This window comes from Megachile rotundata, chromosome 11 (genome assembly GCF_050947335.1).
Source record: "Megachile rotundata isolate GNS110a chromosome 11, iyMegRotu1, whole genome shotgun sequence".
In the NCBI taxonomy this organism is placed as follows: Eukaryota; Metazoa; Arthropoda; class Insecta; order Hymenoptera; family Megachilidae; genus Megachile; species Megachile rotundata.
Genome location: NC_134993.1, coordinates 16,845,349 through 16,866,083, shown reverse-complemented (window position 1 = coordinate 16,866,083; position 20,735 = coordinate 16,845,349). Strand labels below are relative to the sequence as shown.

The 20,735-nt window shown below is 36.7% G+C and overlaps 2 protein-coding genes and 1 long non-coding RNA gene across 6 annotated transcripts; 2 read left to right on the top strand and 1 right to left on the bottom strand.

The window, feature by feature from the left end:
- The first annotated feature begins 122 nt into the window (after positions 1-122).
- On the top strand, positions 123-7,498 carry LOC100877374 (transcription elongation factor SPT6). 2 transcript variants are annotated; one of them, XM_003707768.3, is made up of 11 exons: positions 123-295; positions 364-448; positions 577-761; positions 855-974; positions 1,054-1,205; positions 1,280-1,526; positions 1,614-4,648; positions 4,716-5,232; positions 5,305-5,542; positions 5,609-6,011; positions 6,081-7,498. In XM_003707768.3, exons 1-11 carry the CDS (start codon positions 257-259, stop codon positions 6,280-6,282), a joined length of 5,223 nt encoding a protein of 1,740 aa, XP_003707816.2. In that variant the 5' UTR covers positions 123-256; the 3' UTR covers positions 6,283-7,498. The 2 variants fall into 2 exon arrangements, with proteins under 2 accessions (XP_003707816.2, XP_012151192.2); XM_012295802.2 differs by having other exon boundaries at positions 574-761.
- On the bottom strand, positions 6,056-20,735 carry LOC143265339 (uncharacterized). Its single transcript, XR_013039765.1, has 2 exons — positions 20,648-20,735; positions 6,056-8,619 (listed from the first exon to the last, which is right to left on the bottom strand). It is a non-coding gene; the product is annotated as an uncharacterized LOC143265339 (long non-coding RNA).
- On the top strand, positions 8,218-19,442 carry stai (stathmin). Of its 3 annotated transcripts, none has more exons than XM_076536830.1 (7): positions 8,218-8,359; positions 9,128-9,174; positions 15,577-15,932; positions 16,007-16,147; positions 16,343-16,483; positions 16,749-16,892; positions 17,547-19,442. In XM_076536830.1, the coding sequence occupies exons 2-7, from the start codon at positions 9,138-9,140 to the stop codon at positions 17,637-17,639; spliced, it is 912 nt and encodes a 303-aa protein (XP_076392945.1). In that variant the 5' UTR covers positions 8,218-8,359; positions 9,128-9,137; the 3' UTR covers positions 17,640-19,442. The 3 variants fall into 3 exon arrangements, with proteins under 3 accessions (XP_076392945.1, XP_076392944.1, XP_003707815.1); XM_076536829.1 differs by lacking the exons at positions 8,218-8,359; positions 9,128-9,174 and adding exons at positions 13,077-13,347; positions 14,105-14,194; XM_003707767.3 differs by lacking the exons at positions 8,218-8,359; positions 9,128-9,174; positions 16,749-16,892 and adding exons at positions 13,095-13,347; positions 14,105-14,194.

Sequence of the window (20,735 nt, the reverse complement as noted above, 5' to 3'; positions counted from 1 at the left end):
GCTTATAAGGCTGCGGCTAAATTAAAAGAAGAAAAAAAGAATATACTTGACCAATCGTATTTCTCGTACGTCAGCTGATTTAAAGCTAAAATATTCCTTTGTAAGCCAGCCTTTATGGTACATGTCGAACAGCTGTACAGATGTCACGATTTACTTCTTAAAGCAAAGTAAATCCTTTCCATTTATTTTTTCAATTTATTCTTAAATTTTCTATAAAAATATTTTTTTTCAAAACTTTCTGTATTTGTAATAAAAAATGGCTGATTACTTGGACAATGAAGCGGAGGAAAGTGAGGTAAGTATTAAAGTATGCGAAGACTTATAGTTTGATTTCATATAACCTAATGTGTTATTGTATTTTAGGAGGAGGAGGAACTGGATATAAACGAAAGGAAAAAACTTAAAAAATTGAAAGCAATGCATGACAGTGACGAGGAAGACGATGACGGTAGGAAAAAACCGTGAAAATATATGTATACTGTCTTCACTCACAGAGTTTTTTTTTAAGATTCTAAGATATATTTAAAGTAAGATATTTCTTTCGTAGTAATATGTGTCTATTTTTATGCTTAGAAGATGAGGGAGAAGTCCCAGGTCTTATTGATGATAATCCAATTGAGGATGATAATGATGGTGAAGATAGCGATGGATCAGAAAGGTCTGGAAAACGGAAGAAAAGTGATGATGAAGATTTTGATGATCGTTTGGAAGATGAAGACTATGATCTGTTAGAAGAAAATTTAGGAGTCAAAGTTGAAAGGGTATATATAATTAAGAAAATAAAAGAACACCATATAGTCTATTATGTTAATTGATTTTATTGTTTGATATATTAATTAATTTCATTGTTTTAGAAACGTCGTTTTAAGCGTTTACGTAGGATACAAGATGAAGAATCAGAAGAGGAAGAAGACAGGGAGGCAGGTGACGAAAGAGATGCAATTGCTAATGAACTATTTACAGGCTCTGGAGAAGTAAGCTCCTATGTGTAACTTATGTAAAAGTTAAAAGTACTAGGTGCAAAAATTAAAAGTAAATTAATTTTGTATATAGGAAGATGAGGCAAGAAGTGAAGTTAGTCATAGACCTGAAGTGGAAGCATTTGACGAAGAAGAGAGTGAAGATGAAGATGACTTTATTGTAGATGGTGATGGAGTACCTATAGCTGAAAAAAGAAAGAAAAGGAAACCAATTTTCACAGATGCGTAAGTTGTTTTCATTATTAAAATAGTATATCCAGAAATTTAATACAATGTAAACGTGTATTTTAATACTATAGGGCCTTACAAGAAGCTCAAGATATTTTTGGTATCGATTTTGATTATGATGAGTTTGAAAAATATGGAGAAGATGAGTTTGAAGAAGAAGAAGAGGATGATGATCTTGAATATCTTCATGAGTCGGGAGAAGATCGACCTAGACGATCGAAGAAGCTTCTTAAGAAAAAAAGCACGAAGAAAAGCATTTTCGAAGTGTATGAACCTAGTGAACTTATTCGTGGACATTTCACGGATATTGATAATGAGGTAATTATTAAAATCCGTTTTAGTTCTGTTGCTAGTAATAATATTATTATTAATATTATTTATTATACCGTGACTTAAATATTTCAGATCCGCACTACAGACATTCCTGAACGTATGCAACTTCGTACTGTACCAATTACACCAACAGCCGAAGGTTCTGATGAGTTAGACCTTGAGGCAGAATGGATATACAAACAGGCATTCTGTCAACCCACGATTTCAGTACAAGATGCTCATTTAAATGAAGAAGCCAAAGAAAGAGCTAAAAAGGGTCCACAAACAGTCGGCAAAATTAAAAAAGCTTTAGATTTTATGCGCAATCAAAACTTTGAAGTTCCTTTCATCTCGTTTTATAGGAAAGAGTATGTCCTGCCGGAATTGAATATTAACGATTTATGGAAAATATACAAATTCGACGCAAAATGGTGTCAGCTTAAACAAAGGAAGGAAAATTTATTGAAATTGTTTGACAAAATGAGAAACTACCAATTGGACGAGATCATGAAAAATCCTGATGCTCCGTTGCCCGAAAATGTACGGATTATTAAAGATGAGGACATCGAGCGCCTTAGAAATGCTCAGACTTTCGAAGAATTGAATGATATTTATCGACACTTTATGCTTTACTATAGTCAGGATGTGTCGGCGATGCAAGAACATACACGTAAAAAGGAAAAAGAAGATCGGAAAAAAACTAGGCTTGAAAAAAGGAGGCAGCAAATTGCGGAAGCTGAAGAAAATGGGGAAGAACCTCCTGAAGAGCTTGTTGCTGCGGAAGATGACGATGAAGAGGCAGATGATACATTAAAACAGCCAGTTAGGAAAGGCCCTTATTTTATATGTAAGAAGGCTGGTTTGGATAGTCTTGCTAAAAAGTTCGGTCTCTCTCCAGAACATTTTGCCGAGAATCTTAGAGATAATTACCAACGTCACGAAGTAGATCAAGAACCACTAGAACCTACAGTAGTAGCAAATGAATTTTGTTCAACGACCTTTAAGACGAACGATGATGTGCTTAATGCTGTACAATTAATGGTCGCGATTCAATTAGCACATGAACCATTGGTACGTAAGTGTGTTAGAGAAATGTACATGGAAAGAGCCAAAATATCCGTAATACCAACTAAAAAAGGAATAAAAGAAATTGATGAAAATCATGTACTTTATGGAGTGAAATACCTTAAAGATAAGCCTGTACGAGATCTCGTTGGTGATCAATTTTTAAAATTATTTATAGCGGAACAGGACAAATTGATCACTATTTCCTTTAGTGACATTATAGAAGGAAATACTACTAACAACTACATCGATGAGATAAAACAATTGTATTACAGAGATGAATTTAGTAAGAGTGTTCAAGATTGGAACGCTCTAAGAACTGGTAGTGTTGAAGCGGCTTTAAATCGTATTATTATACCACAGTTGAAAAAAGAATTACGATCTAATCTTTTAACAGAGTCAAAAGAATGCGTCATGAAGGCCTGTTGTCGTAAAATGTATAATTGGATTAAAATTGCTCCGTATACTTGTGAATTCCCTGAAGAAGACGACGAAGATTGGAATACTAGTAGAGGAATTCGCGTAATGGGTTTGGCTTATGTACCTGATACATCTCAATCCGCTTTTGCGTGTGTAGTTTCTCCAGAAGGAGAATGTACAGATTACCTGAGGTTACCGCATTTAATGAAACGCAAGAACAGTTTTAAGGAAAATGAAAAGATGATGAAGGAAGCTGATTTGTTAGCGATTAGGAATTTCATCGCTACAAAAAAGCCGCACGTTGTGGTGATAGGTGGTGAATCTAGAGAAGCATTAATGATAGCGGCTGATGTGAAAGAATGTATTACTAATCTAGCAGAAGATGAACAATTCCCTACGATTCAAGTAGAGATAGTAGATAATGAGCTTGCGAAAGTTTACGCAAATAGCAATAGAGGTGTCTCTGAATTTAGAGATTATCCAGATTTGTTGAGGCAAGCTGTGTCTTTAGCAAGAAGATTACAAGATCCTTTGTTAGAGTTTTCACAATTATGTACTATAGATGAAGAAATTATGTGCCTTAAATATCATCCTTTACAAGATCAACTTCCTAAAGAGGATCTTATAGAGAATATTTATTTAGAATTTATAAATCGTATAAACGAAGTGGGGGTAGATTTGAATAGAGCAGTACAACAGCCTTACACGGCAAATTTAGTACAATTTGTGTGCGGTTTGGGTCCTAGGAAAGGGCAAGCTTTGATTAAGATCTTGAAACAGACCAATCAAAGATTAGAAAATAGGACGCAGCTTATTACAGCGTGTCACATGGGACCGAAAGTTTTCGTCAATTGTGCTGGATTTATTAAAATAGATACAAATAGTTTAGGGGACAGCACAGAGGCATATGTGGAAGTGTTAGATGGATCCCGTGTGCATCCAGAAACTTACGAATGGGCAAGAAAAATGGCAGTAGATGCTTTAGAATACGATGACGAGGACGCAAATCCTGCTGGTGCTCTAGAAGAAATCCTTGAATCACCAGAAAGATTGAAGGATCTGGATCTAGATGCATTTGCAGAAGAGCTTGAGAGGCAGGGTTTTGGAAACAAGTGTATTACTCTTTATGATATAAGAGCTGAACTGAATTCTAGATATAAAGATCTTCGAGTACCTTATCAATCTCTAAGTGCTGAAAAACTGTTTGATATTCTTACAAAAGAGACTCCAGAAACATTTTACGTTGGCAAATTAGTCCTGGCAACGGTCGTTGGAATAACTCACAGAAAACCACAAGGAGATCAACTGGATCAAGCAAATCCTGTTAGAAACGACGAGACTGGTTTATGGCAATGTCCGTTCTGTTTGAAAAATGATTTTCCCGAATTGTCCGAAGTATGGAACCACTTTGATGCTGGTGCATGTCCAGGAAAAGCAACAGGAGTTCGCTTGAGATTAGATAATGGGATATCTGGTTACATTCATGTGAAAAATTTGTCGGATAAACATGTTGCTAATCCAGAGGAGAGAGTGCGCGTTGGTCAAGTAATTCATTGCCGCATAATAAAAATAGAAGTGGAAAGATTCAGTATTGAATGTACTAGTAAATCAAGCGATCTTCTTGATAAAAACCATGAATGGCGGTAATGTATCAAATGAAAGTTATTATTTAATTTTTCATACATTATATCTTATGCAAATTATTTTCAGACCACAAAGGGACGTTTATTATGATACAGAGGCAGAGGAAAGAGATTTGAAAGTGGAAGAAGATGCTAAAAAGGTACAGCAAAGGCAGACCTATGTGAAACGTGTCATAATTCATCCCAGTTTTCATAACATAAGCTTTGCTGAAGTTGAAAAATTAATGCAAACCGTGAAACAAGGAGAGGCGATCATAAGACCAAGCAGTAAAGGATCTGATCATTTGACAGTAACGTGGAAAGTTACTGACAATATTTACCAACACATTGATGTAAGAGAGGAAGGCAAGGAAAACACATTCTCCTTGGGTCGTAGTTTATGGATTGGCAGTGAAGAATTTGAAGATTTAGACGAAATTATTGCAAGGCACATCAATCCAATGTCTGCATATGTTTCGGAACTTTTAGATTTTAAATATTATAAATCAAATGTCGAGGGTATCAAGGATAAAGCAGAAGAAATTTTAAAAGAACAGAAAAAACAAAATCCTGGTGGAATACCATATATTGTATCTGCTGCTAAGGTAAAAATAATTCAAGTGTTTGTTATTTACTAGTACATTTATTAGAAATTTAATATTTATTTTACGTTTTAGAATTATCCTGGAAAATTCATGCTTTCGTACTTACCACGAACTCGTTGTCGTCATGAGTATGTAACCATAACACCGGATGGATTTCGATTTAGAGGTCAAATGTTTAGTAGAGTAAACGATTTATTCCGTTGGTTCAAGGAACATTTCAGAGATCCTATACCTGGGCAAAGTACACCGGGTACTCCACATGGAGCTATGACTACCAGAACACCGTATAATGGTACTCCAGGAGTTAATGGTAAAATGCATGATATAAAAATGTGTAGTCTTTGTAAGTGATTTTAATCGTATCTTATCACTTCAGGAGTAAATTCGGACGCGATACAAAGGGTGGCACAAAACATGCCACATCATATGCTGCATTCCCTTTCTAAAGTAGCGAATCAGACACCACACCATTATCCACCATATACTCCAGGAGCTGCCAGTGTCACTAATTACGGATTGTATGGGAGTACACCTTATACACCTTCTGGACAAACTCCATTTATGACTCCTTATCATACTCCACACCATACACCTCACCATCCGCAAACGCCCAGTCATTCCCAAGGACCGTTTTTGCAACCAATTCCTCCTGCCATGAATGCAAATTCCCACAGAACTGTCAGATCTCATAGAGCTGTCTCTTCTACCGATGATGCAACGAATTGGTCAAAAGCTGCAGAGGCATGGGCACGTTCAAAGCAATCCACTTCTAAAGAATTGTAAGTTCTCGTGCATGGTACGGATGTTGTATTTGAATGAGAAATATAACATTATTCTTTTTATTTTAGCAATATTACTTCAAGATATGATGAATCTAGAAAAACACCAAGAACTCTGGAAGTCTCTAACGAAAGAGCGACTCCACGTAACAGAACCCCTTCTACTCGTACACCGTCGTACAAATCTCCTAGAGGAACTCCGTTCACGAATTCTAGTCCTCGTAGTATGTCTCTTAGCGGAGATGGTACACCTTTATACGATGAAAGTTGAGGCAATAATATGATCTGCGTTTAGTTAGGACAATTGGTTACCTGAAACTATATTATATTTTATATGCAAAGAGGAAGGATAAGTAAACTGAAACAGTTGCAAATGATTTTTATTTTTATCAGTGAATTATTCTCTACAGCATTAAGTATTTATTGCAAGTACAAGATACATTTTTTTATCGTTTCTTTCTAAATAATTTTTTTATAATTTTGCAATCATGATTCGATTCAATATGTAATTTATGTAAACAAGAAGTGAACAAAATCTAATGAAACATTTTATGTTGCAGAAATGTCCAGGATTCTTTTCTCACTATACATAATATTTAGAATATTCTACCTCAATGAATTTTCATTTTCAAACAATAATAATACACTTATATATATATATATATATATATATGTGTGTTTGCTCAATATAACATAACTATCATTTAGTTCTATAAATCATGACAATGAAGATGAGAACGCTGCCCTATTCAAGAAATATATACATATAAGTTGTATTTGTACAATAATCAATTTGATACAAATGTATTACTATAAGCATATGCAATTTTGACGTATATATTTTACTATGGGAAATTAGTAATATTAAAAATATAATAAGTAAAACGTTTTCTTCTTTAACCATTATTGCTTCAAAAAGTTTACTTAAAACAATGTATTAATTCATTTAGTTTCAAAAGTTCTTAGCAAGTATTATATTTTACTGTTTTCGTATTAAAATATGTAGACAGGTATAAATGTTTTGTTACATTAGTTTGACCATTACAGTAAATAATATCAGTATGTAGTTTGATTTGGAAACCTAATCGGCAAACGTTAGGTAAACAAAATTGTATAATTTGGAATAGTTAGCGACGATGAAATTAGGGACAATTAGTTGAAGTATAAACGAATACATAGTGTCTTGGAAAAGCATCGAAACCAGTTATAACGACTCGACCATATTTGGAATACATTTTTATATTCTTATGGTCGCACAACGGTCACAACTTCCCACACGTTGGTACGCACGTTACCGGAGATGCAGACACATGATTCATCCAGAATGAATCTTTTTTAAATGGTGTGACCGTGTGGTAGTCAAAAATACGCACATGTATATTGTAACAAAGCGTCTGCTATTGTAACATATATAATGTAGCCATTTATTACAAGTTATTATATTTGTAAAAATTGTGTAAAATATATCATGATGATTATAAACAAAATTCGCATTTAATTCAATAAATAAAATGTATTAAAGAAATATATTTTGTGCTTTGAATCTGTTAACTGTTTTATTGTTGAACGAGTGCAAATATCAGAAATGAAGTGACATTATCAAGGACTTCAATCTGGCAAACAAAAACAGCGGTTGCTTTGTACGAACATGTTTACAACGATACATTTAAACAATGGAAACGGTACCGCAAATGCATAATAAAAGATTCGTGTAACATGTTTTTAAGGAGCATTTGTATTTAACGAACAAGAATAAGAACATTCGTTCGTGCTCGTTTAACGTAAGTAATAACTAAACTAACTGTTCAGTCACATCAAACAGTTTTACGATGAATTAAATCGTGGCCAATCGAAATTTGTGTTGAATTGAATTCTGTTGAAATGAATCGAATTACATTGAAAAAAAATTTGAGATCTTTGATTCTTAAAGCATGCGGTCACAATGACCGAACATTAGAAGAATGTTCGTTTATGTTTAATATTATCCAAATGTAATAAATAGGAGCATTTGCTCGCTTGGTATGAATGCCCCTTTTCATTCACCAACGCTCTGAATTCAAACGGACCAATCACGATGCACTGATCATTTAGCTTGACCAATGAAAGCGCATGAACCATCGAACACATGGATCAAACATATGCATGTGCCGTACGTGTAACCGTATATGTAACTGATGTTAACCGCTGGAATACACAGGGATGCTTACATGTCGCAATAAAAGCAGCCAGAGAGTCCAGCGACCGTTCAGATCTCCTTGCATTATTGTCCAGTGTTAGTTGTTCCTGTCGCAGGATTTACAATATTTAGTGTAGAGTAATCTTCTTCGTTCCTCGAACGTGAGAAGCAGGTAAATAGAGCATTTATTTGAAATTTGTGTTCTGTTTGCATAGTGACAAATGACGCTACGAACTCGAACAAAGAAAGACGCCGGCTCATTTATTTATCTCTGTAGTACGTATCCGATAAATGATTAAACAAAGAATTTATGTTTGTTGTATTCGTTCGATGACAGTAATCGACGTCTTCCGCATTCGTTTTTAGAGTGTGACTGCGGTACATTTTCTTGAACGCGATCATGCGTAGAAGTAAATCATCAGGTTCGACTACCTACGAGGATATTTAAAACAAGTCTTTAAGGATTTTTATTACGCGAAATACATACAAAGAAAATTAATTTCGATTTTCTTGATTGTAAAATTGTGGTAGATTTAATACAGATTACTTGGCAATATTTTATCGAAGCTGACTTCAGTAAGACAACTGAATAAATTTGAAATACAGTTGCTCCTTTTACGTAACTGTAAGATGCGCAGAACCGTATATCCTTTGTATACGGTGTTTGCATAAAAGGCATTACATATTTCGTTAAATTTATTTTCTTCGTAATGGAATTTTGAACGAGAAACTTCAAGTTGGGAAAAATTTAGATACAATATATAAATAGCGCATTGCTTCTTTGTGTACTTTCTTTGTTCTCGAAACGAGTTTCTCGCACTCGACGTAATAAAAAGTAGAAATCATGTATCAAAGACAAATGTGTACAAAATACATTATCAAAATTTTTCGCATGATTTTTTGAAAATCTGGAATGAAATCAAGATATATTATTTTACAGCAATTCTGCAATGGCTACTGCTACAGAATCGCCCGTCAGCAGTGAATGTAAGTGGTGACATTTTTATAGCAACTTTCTATGAAATTATGTGATATATAATATACATATGAATTTACTAAATAATACAATTTGGAGAATTAATATGTCTTTTATGTTTCAAAACTGTTTTTTCTCTTTTAGTATTTTAAGTAAATGCTTGTTTTCCCTAATGCATTAGTATATGAGAAGCGGGTTGGTTGCTGTGTGCCGCGACGTTTGAGCATTAAGTATCTTGAACGCGATATCGCGTGATTAGACATTTTCTTGGTGGTAATTGAATATAGTATTTTAAAAACAATATATTTTTGACTCTTGAAAATTGATGTAGGAGACTCCTAAAATTTTATTGACCAACATCTAGTTTTGAAATTACGATTTTCCTAGATACATTCGATGTAGTGTAATATTTTATTAAGCTCCAAATTTCAAAATTTAAAAAATTATTGAACTGCAAAGTACCTATAAATATTTATATTTTATAGTTAATTCGATGCAGTAATGGAAGTCTTTAAGGTAATGAATTATCAATATATTGGCGTTCAATTATATTTTATTTGCGATGTTACTTTCAAATTATTAAAATTTCGGAATTGTCACTGGTAATGCATTGAAATCTCTGTTCATGAGAAACTAATTACGATGGTGAAATGCCGTATGCAACGCGATATTTGCGTTTCGATGGTAGAGCCAATGTGACAAAGGATCCTTAATTAGGAAGGCAATTTAGGTGGTAGTAGGAACACACCCTAAGGCAACGGAAAGTAGATAGTTGCCGAGAAGAGGTCAGAGCCCTCCATTGGCGTCCTCGGAGAAGTGCAGGCTGCACTTCGCCGTGGCAACTGCAGCTGAACTCAACTGCAGTGCTCGAACGCTTTTCAGCGGTTCTCAATCCCTAACTATTTCAATAAAATGCGCCATTTTTTAAATAAATAATTCATACGATACTTAAAGATATTCATTCTTTATATAATTCAAATTCATTTTTTATTGGGTATAACTTCGTTATCCTTGGTAACTACTCATGATCACTAATTTAATGTTAATTTTCGCAGGTAGAAAAGCTAACTTGTTTTTAATGAAGAGAGAAATTTTTTGTTCGTGCTTTTCGTTCAATTTATGAAAATGAATGGAACTGCATTGCATCGAATGAGCACGACGATTCCAACCAATTTCGCAACGCGAATAATTGCGTGCAGAACGATCGTATTGATCTCCCATTACTGGACAGTATCGCGATGTAACGAGCCCAGCATAAGTGTCGTCTATCGATAAATAACGTTGTTTCACAATCGCTGGCACGCGATTTGATCCGTTTCAGCAACCACCTTCTATTACACGATAAACCTCAAGAGTTAAATCTCTTCTCGTAATTGTAATATATCTACCGATAAATTATTTATTTTTTGTACACTTTTCTTTCTTCTTCTCTCGGATACGTCGTGGTTTGCAATAGTATAAATAGCATTGCACGTACTGGTTGCGTTGTCATTTATAACAGTGTAAATAGCATGGCACATTATGTGTCATTATTTGTAATAGTATAAACATAGAACGCATAAGTGTTAAGAACACAGGACGCACCCGGTTCGTTGTAGTTTGCATCGTGCAAATAGCATAAAACGCACCTGGTGCGTTGCCGTATGTATCATGTGAATAGTATACCACGTAACTGGTCTGCCACCGATTTCGAATACATTGAACACTTTGTAGGTTTTTTCCTTTTTACATATGTCACATCTCGTGTAGAAGTTCAGACTGTGTAGCACACGTGTAAGGACGGCTCGCTTAACTCTCGGTTGACTTTAAGTATCGTACAAAAGCACACGGTGACATTGGAGTGCGTAGGTTAATCCAATTGCCTGGCAGCGTGCGGGATACATCGAGTGAAATGTCCATAAGCATTTCCCCGAGTGAAACTCGTTAAATTTCTTCTTGCCTTAAAGGGAATATACGACGATAAAACACGTCGATTTTTCTCGGCTGGACAACTGTCTCCGTCTCTTTTTCTTTTTCTTTCATTTTTGTTAACGCTTCTTTAAATCCAATTTAGGTGTAACGAGCGAGCGAAGCTCATTAAACGCCATACGGGATCAAAATTCCGTTCGAATGAACTTCTTTTTTTCAAGTACCCGCACACGAAACCAATTTAAAAATATTAACCTCAAGAAATACGTATTTTTAAACTCGTTACAGATGTGACGAATATCAGAGGCGGAATTTAGTTGGATCAAAAAAAAATGTTTGGTTGATGCAGTTGGTTTCCACTATTTCGATTTCTGCGCAATTTAGCCTGGTTCGTGACCAGCGGAAAAAGGGGGCGACTGCATTATTAACGTTGCCTGTTCCCCCGGTTCCGAGTTCTGAAAATATTCCACAATATCGATCCATGTGTGGAAGATTCATTCACTTTATGCTGTGTATCCTTCGGCCGTACTGCGTCACGGGTACCGTACATTACGATTGTTCGATCGTCCTCGTCAAATGGCAAACTTTACGGAACAACGGATCGCCGTTCTCTGCGGCCTAGATATTGCAGAGCACGATTTCCTTCGTCGCATTGTTGCGTATCCCTTTATATCGATTCTCCTTAGAACAATAACCGAGGGGAATCGAGAAAATGAATGAAACGCACGGTCAGTCAGCTAGATTTAACGACAAAGGGCGTGTCCAATAAGAAACACATCTTTCGTACACGAAAAAGTGACCAGTCGTTTCTCAAAGATCGAGAAAGCGACCAACTTCTCGTATCAGATTCATGCAATGAGACTGCATTTTCGGGATATAAAAAAGAAGATATTAAGCCGAGACAAGCGAACAGCCTCTTGTCCATGTCTTAAAGTAAATTCGAGTATACTTAACATGGATACTGGAACAATCGAAGCAAGATTTCTCAGCACTTCCACTTCCCCGAAGTGTATATTGCAGAGTCGTCCGGTGTCGCAGCCGAGTACAGCAACCATCAGATTTATAAGGTACCTCGCGAATTAGGACGCCGGTTATGTAAAATCTGCGCGAACTGTAAAATCGATAAACCGAGGAAAAAGCACTGTAGAGCTATTTTAGATTCATTATGGTATGCATACACGATAGGACATTCGAAAAGAAATCTATCGATTGCTTTGTTTTATTGTACGGCTTAACGGGGAAGGTTCCATGATACTCCCACCTGTGATACATACACACGTTGGGCTTCAATTTTCTATAACAGTTCTATCATGTTTGTAATAAAGTCACATTCACTTGTTAAAAATCAATTCGTAAATTTTTCTGCTAATTTAGGGCTGATTCAACACTTGAACATAGAGATTTGGCTGGTACATTAATGTGTCCTTCGTTTCTTGTCGTGGTAGTACCTTGGCTGTGACGCATTATTTTATAAAATTTCGAAGTTCCATTGTATCGATGTTCCAAAGTTCAAAGTCTTAATGCCCTAAAGTCCTCAACTGGCAAAATATCAAAATCATAAAGTTCCAAAATTCTATGATCCTGTTAGTTGAATGTGATACGCAGAAGGGGTTAAAAAAATCTATTATATCAATTGTCTCAGTAGTATACAATTAAAGAGCGGAAAGGTAGCGCGAAAAAAAAATGATGCATCGACCAAAGGATGGTGGGTAGGTGTCTCAGAGACTTGGTTTAAGAGTCTGTACCCGGTAGGTGGGGTTGGACAGATGGTATTTTACGCCTCCAAGCATAGGCTTCCACACGTGCCTAGCGACCGGCAGCCGGGTCCACGCTATAGGTATGCTAAGGCTGTTCGAGGTGGAGGTTGGAGGTTGGAGGTTAGCAGCAGAGGTGGAAGGGTGGCTTGTCGTCGGGTAGGCTGGTGGCGGTTGCAAGGGGTGGTCTACCGTGGCTAGGGGCGCAAGAGGTGCCGGTGGGTGGATATTGAGCGACGCCGGGCGTCGTGGCGCACTGTGCGGATCAGTCGCCCTCCAGCCACCGCCCCAGATACGAGTTCAGCCACTTCCGGCCCTCCTCTTTGCTCGTCGGACGTGTCTTCTCGTCGACTCTTCTACGTTCCCTTATTTCCCTTATTCTCCCGCTCGTCTTTCCGTCGAGATTTCTTCTCGTTTCGTTCAAACACGGACGGTAAGACAGAAACATGCTGATTGGTCTCGTGCGCGACTCAGTGCTGCAGTGCTTTTGTCACAGCTGCAAGGCACCCTTGGACATCGTAGGTGAGTTTTTCGTCATCTATTCTTTCTTTCGTTTCTGATCGATGTGCTAACGCTCTCAGGGGAAAAGATGCAACCGTGTTTCTTCATGGCGGAATACGTGCAGAGTTAAATTGGGAGTACGACTGATCGGTGGTACTTTTGATACCAACAATTTTGCATATTGCCTGTTTTTCTCAACTGTCAGATTTATATTTATCGAATCACCGTTTTTTATTTACACGATAAATCCGCTCTATAATCCATGGTAGTAGATTGTTCCTTTCTTTCAATCGTGATCGACAATCCGATTAAATACTACGGTTTTTAAAACTTAGCTGAGGCATTTTCAATCGGCGACCGATACGACGTACTATTTTCGACGCTTGCAGTTCAATCAATTTCTCGACTCTCTACCAATCGGTATTCATGGTGCTTTCATGCATGTCCACCTCCCTTCAAAATGTAGAAGCTTAATGCAACCGGTTCAGAACTTGGTATCTACTAGATATCTTGTAAAAAATGATTTTTTTAAGCCAATGAGCAATCTGAAATCTTCACAAATCGCACAAGATTAGGGAAGTAGTTACGCACGTGCTCCACGGGTGAGAGCCTTCGCAAAAACGATCGGGGTGCGGCCCAAGATGGCCACCTCTGGTTTGCCGGCCGATACCGAGTAGACGGTTGCATCGATTTCCCGATAATTAAAGCGCAACGATCCCCGTTTCCCTGGTCCCCACGGGGATAATACGGCACTCTCATTGATTCTCAATTTTCGAAGCGGGAAGCAAGAGGGGCAATGCGCCCTTCAAGAAGCCCAGTGGCAAAGGAAAGCCACGGACTAAACAACCGAAGAAAGTGAAGTTCATCAGTGAGTATGCTTCTCACCTTTTTATTTCATTAATTAACGACCGACTCGTCGTCGCTTTCATCCATTCATTCGTGATTACACTCGATTTATCACATTACACTAGAGAGAATTATGCAACCTGTTAACTTCGGTTTTTAAAAGCGTACTCTGTGTCGCTTATAGAAACCTATAATAATGAGATAACTCTTTGTGAGCTTTAATAATTTTCAATTTAACAGATTACTTGCCTTAGATGGATTAAGGTGATAAATATTATTTTTGCAATAGACTCAGGTCTTACTACTCAAAGACTAACTAAAAAAAGATTCTTTTCGATCATAAAAAATCAACTGACATATCAATTTTCCTTACGTAAAACACTTTCAAACTCAACTGTATAATAGTACACAGTAAAAATCAATGTTGTTTTCTATTTGTCTGGTATTTTCATAACTGAAAAAAAATATACATATATACGTGTGTATATATGTATATTATTGAATGCTTTATCGATCGATATGTTCCTGGTGGACGCATCAAAAGTGCATTGAACTCTGGAACGAACGGTCGCCAATATGTCGCCGGTGAATTATAAATCGACAAACGTCGAAGAACCGTTTCTCCGTGTAGCGGTGGTGTACGCGCCGGGGTGGTTCGCTGAAAGGTGCGTGTGCCGACGCTAGACGTCGCGGCGCCTAGAGACAATCGTCCCGTGGGCTGATCGATCCTTCCTTCTCGCGTCTCTCTGAGTCATACTTCCGTAACTGCCTCGTGTCCCGCGAGCAACGGAGATGGATATGGATCGAGAGAGAGAATCCTCCGACAAAGTGGATTGCGTCTCGACGCTGCGCCAGACTTGTGAATGTTTTTTAATTGCGACTACCACCCGCTCGATGAGGAGAGGGACGTCAGTAATAATGAATGGAGCTCCGACATCGTCGACTGGCTGGCATACGTCGCGTCGTTACGCGTATATGCAGATTTCGGTTGCATTATGAGTGGTGATCATGATTTATTCATTCCGCAGACTTTCACGATTTAGTTTCATCAAGATTCATCGAATGTATCGAATTGTTTCCTGAATTTTCTTTTCATTTGTTATTTAGGTAGAGATAGTACTGTAATTGGTTTCTAAAAACGGATTTCCAAGTAAATTAATATGTTATCGCTGGTGTAATTAGAATTTTAGATCACTACGAATTATATCGCCATACGATATATCACTACGCATAAAATTTCTATGCTTGTTAGATCGCCGTACGTAATATTACCATTGATTATATCGCCACGTGTTGGTTGTGTTATTCAAGGCAGTTTTTCTCCAGATTCTAATTAGTTACACCAATACATTAAAAACTTAGCAAAGTAATTAACGCAGTATTTGTTTGCAATTGCCCTTGTAGCGACGGAAATTCGTTGTCAGGAAAAATCCAAGGGTGGACTTTGCTACGAGGTAATCTTGGCAGAGCCGACAGTGCCGAAAAGAGCACCGTCTCCCCCACAAACCAGCCCGACTCAACAAGTCGCCATCGAGGAGAAGCTTCGAGCAGCGGAGGAAAGAAGACTCTCTCTAGAAGCTCATAAGCTCGCCGCTTTTTCAGCGAAACTTTGCAAAATTGAAGAAGTAGCTCGCAAGAAAGATGAACTTAGCGCCGCTTTCATCGCCGCGACCAGCAAGTCTTTGGACGCGAAGATGAACAACACGGAAGAGAAACGGGAGGCTCACATTGCAGAAGTGAAGAACAAACTGAAGGAACATGTTAGTTTTGATTTTTTTATATTTACGTAATAAATTATAACGCTAATAAATTGTAACGCCATATACATTTATAGTTAGAGAGCGTGGAGAAGACTCGTTTGAGCCTTGAACAACAGACAGAAGAGGTTCGTTGCGCTGTCAAGAAGAAATTGAACACCGCCGCTGCTCAACGCGATGAGAATATCAAGAGAATGTTGGATCGTCTTAAAGCACATGTTAGTAACCATCGTTAATTTGGAATTTTATTTTATTCAACAATTCAGAATATCTCTAGGCTTTTCTAGATATTTTACAATTTTGAAATCTTCAATTCTCTGTGAAACCTCTATAGGATCTTCACGATTTTATAAATTCTTCACGAATTTATTCACGATAAATTGTCGAATAAACATTATTTTTTTCATTTGTAGGAAGAACAAGCGGCTCGCATACGTCAAGGAATGACCGAACGCGTGCAACAACTTGAATCGAAGATTCAAGGTAAATTGGATCAAGCTCGTGAACGCCGTGAGAACATTGAACGCGAACAAAAGGAGAAGCTGCGTAATCATGTAAGTCAAATGACATCACCTTATTTCCAGATATTTTCGTATATTAGTTTATGGGTTTTCTATTTGTATTGTTTTGGCCAAGTATCAGGAAGGATTTCTCGCTTCCGTAGACGTAACACGTAGCTGGTTTTATTTTGGTCGAGTTTTGAAAACGCATCGCAACCACGCGTTTTCTGAATTTGACAATTTTTTCTTAGTGAAAATCCTTTCTCGAAACCACTATCGACAATTTTACCCGACACGGGAATTTGAAATGGTCGTTTAGAACACCGTGAAGATAGCAAAAGTGCGTCAGACGGCTACGAGAGAACTTCTGATGAAAAAGTTCGAATCTGACAAGAGGATTTCTACTGCGGAGCAGAACCGACAGCGAGAGATTCAACGTCGTGTGCAGGCTATTCGCAAGCATGTAATTCTCGCTCTCTTTCTGTTGAATCAATATTCTTATGGTCGCATTCCTACCACCCCAGCCCTTCGCCCGTCATGAAAATGGCTTGTTACTGTCTTCGTTTCGCTGAATTAGTTTTTCAGATTAAAAGCTCCGTGATTTTAGTAGGATAGGATTGTCGTTAGAGAAATTTTAATCAGTTCTGTTTCCATAACGTTATGTTGCGGAAAATGATCCTGTGATTATGTACTTGGATGCAACGTAGGCTTGCTTCAAGGATGAATGAGTGGAGGGGAAGAATCATTGCACCACTTGCATTCAGACAGATTAAGTATGTTGATCTGAAATTTCCATTATTTTCAAGTGTATAATTTTGTAAATTCTCAAAACTTGGAAATTTTTAAATTTCCAAATCAAGAAATTCCCAAATGTCCAAAACAAGTGGTGGATCCCCTTTTTCTTAGATCGCCATTTACCCTAGGGAAGCCTACTGTGGCCGCCAGTGTACATTTTTTTTATTTTCATTTCAGCATGTTCTCGCAGCTATACTTGAATACACATGTTAGCCTAGTATCAGTTGGCATGATACACCTTAAAACTTATTTTATTAGAGTAGTTTCACCTCTGTCAACTGTCATCGAGTTTAACGCATGGTTGTTTTTTTTTGTTATAAAGGAGAGGCGTGCAGAGAAGGTAAGACAGAACAAAGCAGCTCTGTCGGAGCAGTGTGCCCTGCCCGCCGAGAAGGAAACCGCCAGCTCTGGGTAAACGCGAAGAGAAGTCAAATAATGATCGCGATCCTCGTTCGAAATACCTTTTTCACCGTTACAAAATCGAGGAAAGAGGAGAGCGGGATTCGACTGCAAGCTTGCTGAAAGAGAAAGAGAGAGAGTCACTCGCTGAATAAAATAGGCCATCAAGAGTTTACGTGTTTCAACTTTTGGAATAAATAAACCAACGGGGTCGCACTACGCTGTGCTTTTAACAGGCCTCGTATTACGCTTTGTGCCATTTTCGTTCGCTGGAAAGAAAACTTAAAGGAACTTATCGCAAGCGATTATAATAATAGCTGAAAGGGATTTGCAATCTTTAACGATTTCGTTTTGTAACAGTGAACGGGAGGGGACTAAATATTCAACTAGATAAAATAATCGAAATAATTCAAAGAAATAACGAATTTATATAATGAAGAATCGATCGTCTTTTTTTAATTTTTTATTGTTTTCCTTTCACTTTGTAACTCGTGCAAAATCACTGCCTTCATCTAATTACACAAGTACACAGCTGTTTGTTTCTTAAAGTTATACATATACTTGTACTAACATTTATTTCGAAAGATATGTCGTGTAAGATATCCTTTTCCGTTTCAATGTGCCTACCACTTACACGATTGTGGGTCTTTTAGATGGCATTAAATTCTGTGTTTGTGATCGTTTGTGTATGTCGACGATTATTATGAAGCTTGTTTCAATACATTTCATTTATTACTTCTTTTTACGGCTATGGTGTTGTTGTACCCGATTGTCCGCGTAAAAAAAGAGCATTTAGTCTGTTTGGAGGTCGAAAAAAGATCATAACGATTATCAGAGTCGAATGGTACAGTTTCCTTTTTTAAATTCTCTTTCGTTTCTTTTTTTCCGGTAGCTTTTGGTGTTTCATTCGTTGAATTTTTTTGCTTTCATTCATAGAGTAACGATAGAATTACTACCGCTACAATTAGATTTTAAGTGGTAAATGCGACCATACATGTGCATACACATACCATAATGTAATGATAACACATTGCGTATGGTATGTGCCGACATGTAAGCATATAAAATAAAATAAATAAAATAAAATAAAATAAAATAAAATAAATATATATATATATCTATATATATATATACATATTAATAGTGCTTTATACTAGGCTTGAGAAACTTTAAAAACCATTTTGTACTCGATCATTGTAATATTACTGCGCTAATTGAACAAGAACATTCACAAAAGAATATGTAGTCTAATTGAATATGATAATATGATGCTTCTGTGATGACTTAATTATTTGTCAAAATGTGTAGTGTTTAAGTGAGAGTGTGAGAGAGAAAGAAAGAAGGGAGAAAGACGATTTGATTCCTCTACGCTCGTACAGATACCGTGGCTAAGAAAGCCTTAATATTTTAGTTCGTATTATATCACTGCTAGAACTATTTTAAAATACCAACACACATTGTACATGGGGTTAAGGTTTTCATTGAACTTTCCTACTCGTATAATAGGCAGCTTAATGGTTCCTCAGCCTTCTCGAATACTCATATATATTACACATACAATGAAATCTTGTTACATGGTCGTGGATGAGGCTGCTGAAGTGGAGGAAACTGTGCAATGGTTATACATATATGTAAATGGAAGAACTCCTTCTATGCAGCGCTCATAAAATCCACGTTTCTAAATTTTTGAAATTTAAAAATCGCTCAACGGCCCATGTACATGAGAGTCATGTATAGATAAGAAGAAACATCTTATCTTTGGTCACGGTATCGTCAAATAAAAATAAAGGGGTATAAAATAAAAAAAAAAAAAAAACAATACGTCGCAGTGATATTGCAACCATCATACATTATGATCCTAGGGATCGAAACCTACACGGAAATTTTTATAAAGGGCTATTTCGCAGAAGTGCTGAAACGCGAGAAAAAGAAATTAAATCAATTGAAAGGAAATAAAAGAAGGTGATTGGAAAGGAAAGAAAAGAAGCATTAGAACGTTCTTACGTCGACGAGTATTGCAACTGTAATTTACATTGCCCGAGTGTTGCAGTTAATTCGTCACGTGTTGCAACGTCAAGGAAAAAGAAGATGAAAAAAAGATTGGGACGGTTTCGTTTTTCTTATGGTTCCGACAGGTGGCGAGTAACGTCTATTTTTGCATAATTGTTGTGATCTTTTTGCAAAATGTATTACGTATAATTATTAACATAGATGCCCGACGTATGTATGTTATATGATTGTCCTTTTCGACTTACGTTGATATATAAATATATATATATATAAATTTCTACGCGATGGTATATATATTATATATTATAAATATGATATGGTGGTTATTATAATGTACGTATGGTTTCTTTGTGAGCTTTGGTAATATTGTCTTGACATTGGAGCGACAGAAGTAAATCAACTTGCTATATAGACCATTATAGCAAAATAAATTTCTATTCGATCAAAACAGATGTCGCGAAAACCCACTTTCTTATTAACTGCCTTCGGTATTCTTTCACTTTTTAGTTGGGATCATGTATGTTTGAAAAAGAACCTGATTGTGTGAAGTAAAAGGCCATACCTACACGCATTTTCTAATAGTATTCATTAATTCCTACTTATATAATTCCCAGCAAAAATATGATAGCAACGTGATAGAGAAGTAAAATGTTAAAACGATAAAAAAATAATATGCTCGTATTAGAGTGACATTTGTCCTTTAGAAAAAAATGAACAAAGAGAACCATTGTTTATATAAAGTAAATAGATTAATTTTTTTTTTAAATTACGCGGATTTGGTGCTACGATTAGAAATAAATTCGAATGATTCGCGAAAGTGATACAATCGAACGTCGATAAAACAGATCGTACTGAAAGTATCTCAGTGCTCCTGCATTTACGACAAACTGAAGAACCCGGAGCATTACCGTAATACAATTAAATTTACACAAAAAATATGGTGTCTAACGAAGTTTGAATTCTGAAGATTTCTTTCAGAGATACTGTATACAATTAATAAATTATAAAACTTACATGCTGTTTCGCGATTCGAAAAGTTAAATGTAAAAACTGTAGTAAGATGTGGATACGTCACCCAGATCCATGTGACGTCACAAGCTGT